The 10,523-nt window shown below is 30.3% G+C and overlaps 1 protein-coding gene across 2 annotated transcripts; it reads right to left on the bottom strand.

Moving 5' to 3' along the window:
- Nucleotides 1-678: 678 nt before the first annotated feature.
- Nucleotides 679-5,687, bottom strand: LOC113852409 (protein PHR1-LIKE 2-like). Of its 2 annotated transcripts, XM_027482639.1 has the most exons (7): nt 5,633-5,678; nt 5,226-5,397; nt 2,363-2,439; nt 2,228-2,282; nt 1,702-1,771; nt 1,538-1,607; nt 679-1,319 (listed from the first exon to the last, which is right to left on the bottom strand). In XM_027482639.1, exons 2-7 carry the CDS (start codon nt 5,389-5,391, stop codon nt 849-851), a joined length of 909 nt encoding a protein of 302 aa, XP_027338440.1. In that variant the 5' UTR covers nt 5,392-5,397; nt 5,633-5,678; the 3' UTR covers nt 679-848. The 2 variants fall into 2 exon arrangements, with proteins under 2 accessions (XP_027338440.1, XP_027338439.1); XM_027482638.1 differs by having other exon boundaries at nt 5,226-5,687.
- Between the last annotated feature and the right edge of the window lie 4,836 nt (nt 5,688-10,523).

Here is a 10,523-nt window from a genome sequence, read left to right as displayed (position 1 = left end):
CGTATTTGAGATGATAAATTACTTTTGTAATAAACAACAGAGTATGAGCACTTGTCATATTCCACCTCCCATTTACATCGTACAGCCAATGACAAATTCTACAATTGCAATTATGGCTGCAATTTTCTTTTCATTTGACTAACAGGCCAAGACTATGCCTCACCATGTACAATACAATACATTAGTTTGGTATCAAAACCACATTAAAAAAACCATAAACTCATCAAATACAGCAAAACGTCACATAGGAAGACGAAAGCCACAACTTAAAAACATGGACCAACAGATCCACTATTGACACCTACAAGGCTAAAAAACATGATTTGGTGAGAAACCAATATTTTGTTTAGGGACAGAGGCATGGATTCAACTCATTTAAGTCAAACCAGTTAGAAAAATTTTCTTTTTATTCATTGGGTTTCTTATCTCCAATGACCCAAATAATATTAGTGATTTAAAATAATTGTTCAAAGAAAAGTAACTGGTCAGGATTCTACAACTTGGCTTTTGGATGTTCAACGCTGTTGAAAGGCTCAAGAATTTACCAAAAATGACTCCACTTCTACAAGAGCAAAAGAGGTCACTCTTTATTCAGCATGACGCAATAAGCAATAAGGGATCCATAAAAGTCACCAAAACACACAATTTTTCTATGGTCAAAGCTAGTTTTTTGCAATGTTTAAAGCCACATAGTTTGAATTTACAAATGGGTAAAATTGACTCCACCAATGTCTCACTAACTTACAAGACATGAAGAGTTCAAGTACCTATCTAAAAGGAATGAATGAAGGCCAAAGGTATCATCACGGTATCATGAGGGGATGAACCATCAAGTAGATCTTTCATCCCTACATACCATACCTTGTTATTCCTTGAGGATGATTACCTTGGGCTACATTGATAGCTTGAGTTCTCATCTTAGCTTCACTCCAGATCAAAGGTGCTGCCATAGAGTCCATGCCCAGCATCCTCCTTTTTCCGCCACCAGGAGACCCTTCTAAGGTCAATCCTCCAGAACTCTCATGTGAGGTTAAGCAACTTTCAGTTGAACAATCAGCCCTTTGGGGTGGAAGACTAGGTGGTATTTCTTCTTCTGCGACATTCACTCCAGCCACCTCAGTAGATGGCAAGGAGAAAAAACCAAGAGGATCAACCGTGGAACCTCTTGGTGCTTTACTTCCAATTCCTTGAAACTTTTGGCTGTCTGTGTCTATAACTGTAGCACCAATGAATTGATCAGCCAGCATCTTGCAAGCTCTTTCAAGCATGGCCATGTATCTCCTCTCTGCATCCTGGCGAATCTGCAAGTGCTTCTCTGCCTACATTGTGATTTTTTATATTTGGAAAATCAGGAGGCATTATTCACTAATCATTTCAAAGGAATCACTTAAAGTCACAAAACAAAAGTAACAAACACCATCTTGGTTCAATTACACCCTATATGAAAATGTGTTCTATTCTAAATTACCAAACAATGTGATATAAATTTCATAAGCCATATTGGATGTACAACTAGCACTAGGAAAAAAAAAATTACCTCCACTTGCAAATGTAGTTTGCTTTGCACTTCCATCTGTGCTCTTAATGCCTCCTTGATTTCATAACCCCTAGGCATAAAGTTAATCACTCCCTCAACTCGGTATTCAAAATCATCAAGACATCAACCAGAACATTTTTTTATAAATTAATGAAAATTCTTACTCATTTGTATCAGAAGTTGGCAACTTTGGAGAAGAGTTATCAGTGCCAGGGCTTTCTAAGAGATATGAACCTGTTATTCCTTCCATAAAAGAAGTCAGTTAATCCAAGACTGACAAAAAAGTTTAGGTGAAATTACAATTTACGAAATCCTGGCAAACTTTTTTTCCAAATCTAGGAACAATTATTTGCAGTATGTAAAAGGATCTACAATCAATGTTCAAATTCAGAGAGTACGTAATAGACCATAATTAACTTGGTTATCCAAATTTCCAAAGCTAGGCTAATTTGCTCCCCAATTCTAATTCTGCATGGACAGTTCCTTAGTAATCTGTATTGACAAAATAATCAAATTTGGTAATACATGATTATGGCATTGGTTTATACAAACATAGAGATTAGATTTTTAGGTGGATTCTCTGAGGAAAGGGAAAGTGAAAGGCACCACAGAACACATTGGACAAAGCAATTAAGATTATGGGATGACAATCATAATTGGAAAGTTCAGAGAGTGGAATGACAATCATACCATCTTTGCATCCCTCACCCATATCTTTTCCAGATTGCTTACCGAGCCTGTATTTCTGCAATGCAGAAAAAAGGGTTTCAATTTTGTCGCAAAGCTTAAAATTGGGCAGAGTATTATTAAAAGAATTAAAGAGACCTGAAGATGACTCTTTAAATGAAATAGAGTCAAACCCTTGACATTCATGGTCCGCATGATTGCTTTTGGTGTAGCTTCTGCAGATAACATCCAGAACCTAGTCAGAAAATGATATTGATGATAATCTACATGTGAAGATTTCAAGAAAACAAATGGAAAGTAGGATTTAATAACTACTTTGCAAACAAGTCAAGCTAGTATCATTTATAAACCTCAGCAGACACAGAAGACTAAATATATTGAGCCAAAATCATGGAAAAGTATCTTGCTTTGTTATAATTATAAGAGAGAGCAAGCGAGAGAGCAAGAGAGAGAGAGAGAACAGCAACATGTGCTACTTGAATCAAATGACACCATAATGTTTTATTGTGAAACATGTTTGTAAATGCCTGTAGTTTTTCTCTGTCTCTCAACCTCTAGTGATAGATCTATCCTCTCTTTACTAGGACTTTTACAGGTCTTCTCCATGCATCCCCAAACCATCAAAGGTGAGATCCTACCATTTTTTCTACAATAAAATCCTAACCCAACTTTCTCGCTAATGCATTCATTCCTAACCCCACAATAGTTACATGGGAAAACCTGAATTTGACACTACATAAACTCATTTTACTCCCAACATGACACGATTGACCCAATTTTGAATAGAACATCGTGGCTAACACAAACCCAAATTATCACCCCTAACTGTATATTTGTCTTCACTTTACAACTCAGTCGAACAATCTATTATATCTACAACCAAAATAAGAAACTTGTCATAATCTTATAGTAGCAAATAGAACTAAATAAGTATAAATACATCAAACATCACAAAATCTCTCAACCTATCTTCTCATTTCCATCAGGAAATTAATCATAGCCATCATATGTCTAGTCACTTTTTAATAACAAATTCCTATCAGGAAGCAAGGAAAAAATCAATGTCTTGGCTTTTGTTGTTTTGTTTTCTAAATGTAAGTCTACAAGAATGTTTACTTTAAATTTTCACCATTCTAGGATCACCTCTACGCTATAAAATGTGAATTGGGCTAATGTTTTTGACAACTTATTGAAAAATCATGTTGGGGGATGGTCTGCATGATTTTCGCCATATTGAGGAAACATGACCTCATTCTTTATCAATGACAGTTTCGCTAAAAAATCAAAGCACTTATTGGTGGTCAGTAACTTGGTGGAAGCATGTCACATAGTGGCCAACCACCAAAAATTCTCAAGTGTCATAGCACATCATGGACCCAGCCTCTACAATGAAGAAAGTGACTGCAATGAAACTGTATTTTTAAATCTTTCTAGGAACAAACTGTTGGTTTACTAAATAATAAAAAAGCGACTGCAATGAAATGAGCTTAGCAATAAAGACTAAATAGATTCAGCAGTAATCATTTCAAACAAAAAGATCTAGCAGTGATGCATTAATATTCAACAATAATATAGTTTAAAAAAGAACAAAAAGAAGGAGAGAAAGAAAACAGGCAGCACCATGCTACAGCAGCAGCTGACAACCCTGTAAGAAAATCTCTAGATTTAATACTATATAATTAATTTTAAGAAGTAATACTTAGTAATTTCCAAGAATATCTCTTCAATAATTTCTTAAGTGGGTATTATACTTTACAATAGCCAAACAGACCAAAAATTTTAAAATCAATTATTGTACTCTTAAAATCAGTCTCCAAAATCTAACCCAAATGCGAACTGCATTGCCCTTAACCTCTTACATTTAATGTATCTGTTAATGCCATATTTAAAGCATAAGAAGATAAGATCATCAGCTTTCAAACTACTCTTCTTTGCAACAGGAAGTTTGATAAGGTTGACAAATATTAACAGGCAAATGCATTCTCTTTCACTCATTCATGAAATATGTACATCACAGTTTATCTTTGTTCCAAGATCCAAACTCTTGCTAACTAATTCATCTTCTATAAAGGAAAATTAATTTGATTTTATTTTTACAATATGTTTCCATAATTTAAGTGCAAGGAGAAAATATATGACAACAAACCCCAAACCAAAGGAGAAAAATGTTATAATGTTTCATCCCATTAAAAATGCAGCAGCTTAAAAGTTTGGCGAAAAATTAAAGAAATAGACACGAAGTACAAGATCTAAACTCCGAAACAGCTTCAATGCTGGGTTTGGAACCAGACACATTCATCAATTTTCCAACTTTGATGCACTAATAGCATCTATACACCTGTCCAGCAAACAGTTCCTAACGATGCCTTTTGATGCCAAAGACTCAATGAAATTTAACTTCTTCATACTGTGCGAAAAAGCACATTAGCCAATCTTTATATCAAAGATTCAATAAAACATCTACACAAAGCTCCCATGTCAACGATGAGAAGATTCAGCACATCAACAACTAAGGGGCATCCAATGGTTGATAATCACATTCAAACAAAATGGTCTCAAGCAAAATCAGCCAATCATCAGTCAAAACAAACTAACATATGATCATCACTACTCTGCCAATGAAAGCATTCTCCACCAACATTTTTCAACAAATTCTACTTGTTGCAGTCCAAATGCACACTAATGAACACCAACTCCTCTAGATTAGCATAAACACATCCAATTATTACAACCAAGATATAAACTTGAACTGAATTATTGATACTCCACAACAACAAACAATTAAGTAAAATAAATAAATAAATCATTTTTCTTTGCTCCCCAAAGACAAAGCTGGATCCTTTCAATCAAACAAAAACCATGGCCAATTTTGTTCCAGATAAAAAATAAAATAAAAATTGCCCACATGCTGAAAAATGCAAATTGAAGTGAAATAAGAAAAAAGGATTAAACTTTGACAAAAACAAAAAAAACAAAAAAAAAAGAGCTGAAATAAACTCACTACTAGCACCCCCAAGTTGTGTGACGGCATCAACAAACCGTTCATGAAGGTCCTGAGTCCAACGAAGGCGAGGTTTAGGATCAGCCGTTAAAACAAGACATGGGTCTCCTTTGTGATTGTGAGAGAGGTTTGAAGCAGCAGTAGCAGCAGCAGAAGCACCTTGCATATCTTCCTGCACCACAATCCCATCATGGGGGTGTATCAATCTGGGATACATGCTCCTTCTTCTTCTTCTTATTCTGCTTCAATGGATAGAAAAAACCCAAATGACCCAGAAACAAAAGATGGAAGCTTTTTTGAATCAAAGAAGGAACAGATCGGAGTTAGAGTTAGTAGTTGGCATTTGGGTGAAAAAGATGAATGAATGAACAAATGAATGAAACTGAGAAAGAAAGAGAACGCCGTACGACTGAAACTGACTCTGACGCTGGCACGCCTTTCAGGGATCTTGTCCCTTTCTGCTCTTTTTCGTTAACAAAGGAGAAAAAAACACAACATATTTTTGAGGGTTAATGTTGTCTCTGTCACTCCCTTAGTTTCCTTGGATAACAATGACTTGTATCAATAATCCCCTATCTCTCTCTCTCTTCCTTTTTTTTTTTACGAAATACGTTAGGAGTAACAGTTTAGACTTTAGAATTCATTTTAAGCATTAAAAAAACATGTTTTTAAAGATATTTATCATATAAAAATTATAAAATAACTTTAATTTTTAATAATGAGTTTTTATCGATAAATTTTTTCATAACAATATAATGAAATATAATAAGTATTTTTTAATAAAATTTATTAATTTTATCTGTTTAAAATTGATTTCAATTCTTTTAGTTGTCTAGAAGATATGTATCTTATACCAAATTTATTACTCAAATTAATTTCTGCACCGATGGATTCAGGTATTTAATGGTAACTAAGTTTTATAAGTTTAAAATTAATTTTAAGATCTGAGGATAGAAATATAATAAAAGTATAATGACCATTTTCAATAAGATTGTATTATTTTAATATAATTTAAATTAACTTTAAACATTTTTAAGATATCTTATATTGACTTAGAATATGATTAAAAAACTATAAGAGATAAACAGTTATTATACTTGAGCCAACTTTAAAAAAGTTAAATTTTTTATTTTTTATTTTTTACCCTCTCAAAGACTCAAACAATAACAAAGGGTATAGCTCTGTGTCTATGTCTATTATTGCTGTGCCTCTCTTTCTATTTTGTGTCTACGTCACTCTGTCCTTTTCTTTGGCCTGCAAATGGAGACAGTGGATGTGGACTGTGTGAGGAAACTGCAAAATAAAGCATGCGGATTTATGTAATGCTCTCAAGAGTCCATGAATCAATTCACCACTTTTCTCTTCTTTTTGTTTCTTTGATGTCTCTCTTTTTAATCAAGGTTGCATGGTGAGATGATAAGCAAAAACAAAGAACATGTGCTCATCTTCTTTTTACTCAAGGTTTATTTTGCAAAAGCTTCTAAAATTTATGGTATTATGGTGTGCTTTTTCTTATGGTCAACTTGGTCTCATTATTGATTTTTTTTTATTTTGTTTTATAGCTTTTTCAACTAAAGGGTTTGTTTTGTGGGTTTGTTTGTCCACGTTTGTAATCTTCTCTTTGTATCCTTCTTGTTAGAACCATAAATGATGAAACAAGAAACATATTACTAGTATACTTATATAAATTATATGAAATGAAATGTGTATTTTTTTAATTTATTTTATGATATTCTTAATGTTTTATATTAGAATATGAAAAGGTTTAAAAAAAAATACCAAAAGAACTTTATTCCCTCAAATGAAGTAAACTAATTTAACAATATATTTAGACTCATTGTAACGTTGTAAGATATAGTTTCTACATTAAAATGTAATCTAACACGATTATGAAAATATTCAATATAAACACTAATTTAATTTAGTTCACCTTGAGATATTTATTAAAGACTTGTTAAAAAAAAACAGATACCCAAAAACTTTATTCCCTCAAATGAATTGAACTAATTTAATTAAAAATGTACTGTATAAATGCTTCTTAAACGTGTGTATTTAGAATAACATAAAAAAAGAAGAAGAGAGAAGTAATAAATATGATAAATGGTGCAATTAAAATTAAAGAAATATGAGTAGTATACTGTTAAATGTTTATAAATTAAAATTATTAATTAAATTTTAACATGATATCTAAACACACAAAAAGAATACTTCTTACTTTTGATTCTTGATAAATTTTATCAAATATTTTTTATGGTAATAGACTATTTTGTGATTTATAAAAAGTTTTGTATCTATTAAGTTTAAAAAGATAATTTTTTAATATTTTATTGTTATAAGAAGAAAAATCTATTCATATTAATGTAAGTTTAAAAATTCTTATATTCAATTTAAGTCTTTCATTTAACTTGTCTCTAATATATTATTTAAGTGAGTTAGATTTTTAAAATTCACTAGAATCATTGACATCAACAAAATCAAAGCTCATTTATATTAAGAATGGATTGTCATCACATCTTATGTAGGGGAGGGGTCAATTCCTCCCTTATTCTTCTCTCTATGAACTATTTCATGGGCACATTCCATGTTAGGATAACTTGTTAGTTTTTATATTATGTTTTTGGGGCTTTGGAACTTACATATAACAATAAAAAAAATGCTTCATTGTATTCTTCCTTTTTTTAAATTTTTTTTTTTTCAACAAACAAAACTAACATGTGGCAGTTCACATGAAAATGAAATAATTGAATTATAAATTTAGAAGATATTTGATGGCCAGGTCACTAATACCTATTAGGTTGCTTAGGTTAGTTGGATTTTGATAAAAAATCATAAAATGATAATATTTTTATGGAAAAATAATAATTTTTTAATTTAAACCAATTTATTAATATCTACAGTAAAAAAAAAGAGAAAATTTTGTATAGTCAAAAACTATAATTATCTTAATCAATCAATAAATAAGCAACATGTGTATATTTTTGAGACATGTCTAAATTTAAGTGTACAAGTAACGCACGTTAATTTCTCCGAGGTAGACTCAGCTAAACTCAAACATGAATGCAATCATTTCTGCAATTGTGAGCAAGTTGACTCAAAAAGTCATACAAGTGACTCCCCCGGGCCCATAATTGTGTAATCACTCCAGTTTTATAAACAAAGAGAAAAATTAAGTGTTGGGTTACTTAATCACATGTTCGGTGGTTGATTTAGTTAATATTATTGATTAATTAAAAACTATTATTTTAATAAAATATTTATATTTAAGATTAGAATAAATTATCAAGATAAAACTCTAAATTAAATTAATAAATAGTATTGACAGCACTTCAGAATTCACATAAGTTTTATTTTTATAAAAATAATAAACATAAAAAAAAAGTGTGATTATAAATTCTTAATCTTGATTAAAGTGGTAAGATAAATTAGTCCAAATGTAAAAATGTTAGACAAAATGCGAAATAACAAAATAAAATTTGAAGTTATTAACATTTTATCCGACAAATCATATATATTTTTTCTTGTTTTATTAAATTTATCTACCAAACTAATTTGTAAGATGTTTTGTTGAAAGAACTATGTTGCAGGTCTTTTTAAATGTGGCCATTATTGATCAAGCCAAGCTATGGTAGTTGGTTAAAGATGGTGCTGTTTTAAATTATTATATAAGGGATGAGTGTTATTATAAGGTAAGGATTGAATAGATAAATAAATAAAATAAAAATAACATTTCTATATTGAGATCATATGAAATATGTAGTATTCACTTTTTAAATTCTCTTAAAAATATTTGTTTTGTTTTGTGGGAAAAAGAAAATTTTACAACGCAAAGGATTATTCACTGAAACCATTTGTCATTTGGGTTAGTATATATTTGAATTCAAATTTATTAAAAATATATAAATTTAATTTTCAATTTAATAATTTCTGCTTATATATTTATAATTTTTAATAAATTTTAACTAATGAAGAAAAGAGTTAAGACCATATTCCGAACACTTTGTGAGTAAATAATTTAATCTTGTGCGCTACTTAAATATGTAAAATATAATAACAATATTATAAATAATGATAAAAAATACTTAAAAAGTAAGTAATTAAATTAATAGATGTACATATTGAACAATGTTTAACTATTAAAAAAAATAAAAGACTATTTTACTCCATTCTTAATATAAGGCCTAATTGAATGTGACTTCAAAACATATATCATGAGTTCTATAATACTCCAACCTTCTTGCCTAATGGTGGAAGCCTTGAAGGTAATGGAAAAAACAATTCAAATTTACAAAAATAATGTTTAAATTTAACTAAACCTAATCACAAAATTGAATTAGATTCAAAAGATCTTATTTTATTTCAGATTAAAAGTTTAAAATGTAAATGTTATATTAAGTAGATTCATCTAACTTTTATATTATCACACTCTCAGTCATATTAGGCATGTGATCGTTTTCAGTATTATTATTTTTCTGAAGTTACTCTTAACTTAAATGTTGAATAATAATAATAATACCCTTTAACTTTATTATTGAACAATTAATAAACTACTATTGAATTGTTTCAGTTTATGGAGTGGTTTTACGTTTGAATTTTAACTATATTATATAGCATCTTGGAAGGAAGAATTTTGAGTGTTGAATTGGATCTGATTGGGCTCTATGGATAATGGGTCCAATGCTCTCCATTCATCATTCTGCTGGGTAAGGAGGACACAACACTAATTTTAACATTAAAAAAAATGTTGAACTTGACCAAAAAAATAAAAAATAATATTTTGAACATGTGTACTGCACTTATTTTATTTTATTGGAACTGATTTTTGAAATCGAAATTCAAAACTGAAAAAAAATAAATCAGTTTTTTTTATAATAAAAACCAATTTAAACAAAAAGAAGATAATGTTGGGTTTTCAATCACCATGTTTCTATTGTTTTTTTGGTCCACAACCATTATGTTTCATTTCGAGCTGTTGTGGACCAAACAACTTGTGGTGCATGTATATGCGGTGGATGATACTGACATCTAATATTTAATATTAGACTCACTTCAGGGAAACGAATTTTATTATTTGAATCATTCAAAATTAATAACCTCAGTGACATCATAAATAATAATAATAATAATACATACATACAAAAGGGAGGTATCCTATTATGGTAGTTCAAAAAATATTTCCCTTAGGATAAGTGTTTGATGGGGATACTAGGCAGATTTTTTTATAGCCTTTGTTGGTAGTGTTTGTTTTTGGGTTGAATGTGAAGAAACAATGTTGTGTATTATGTATCTTTTCCAGTTCTA

This window comes from Abrus precatorius, unplaced genomic scaffold, assembly GCF_003935025.1.
Source record: "Abrus precatorius isolate BTA unplaced genomic scaffold, Abrus_2018 Scaffold10, whole genome shotgun sequence".
In the NCBI taxonomy this organism is placed as follows: domain Eukaryota; kingdom Viridiplantae; phylum Streptophyta; class Magnoliopsida; order Fabales; family Fabaceae; genus Abrus; species Abrus precatorius.
The sequence above is the reverse complement of the archived record's forward strand: the minus strand, read 5'-3'. Positions and strand labels throughout refer to the sequence as shown.

Bases quoted from the DNA above. Each gene is read 5' to 3' on its own strand.
- LOC113852409 (XM_027482638.1), bottom strand. From the start codon at position 5,442: ATGTATCCCAGATTGATACACCCCCATGATGGGATTGTGGTGCAGGAA. The intron at 1,772-2,227 runs GTATGATTGTCA...AAGGAATAACAG, and splicing joins GGGTGAGGGATGCAAAGATG to GTTCATATCTCTTAGAAAGC. The intron at 1,608-1,701 runs GTAAGAATTTTC...CTTTATGCCTAG, and splicing joins CCAACTTCTGATACAAATGA to GGGTTATGAAATCAAGGAGG.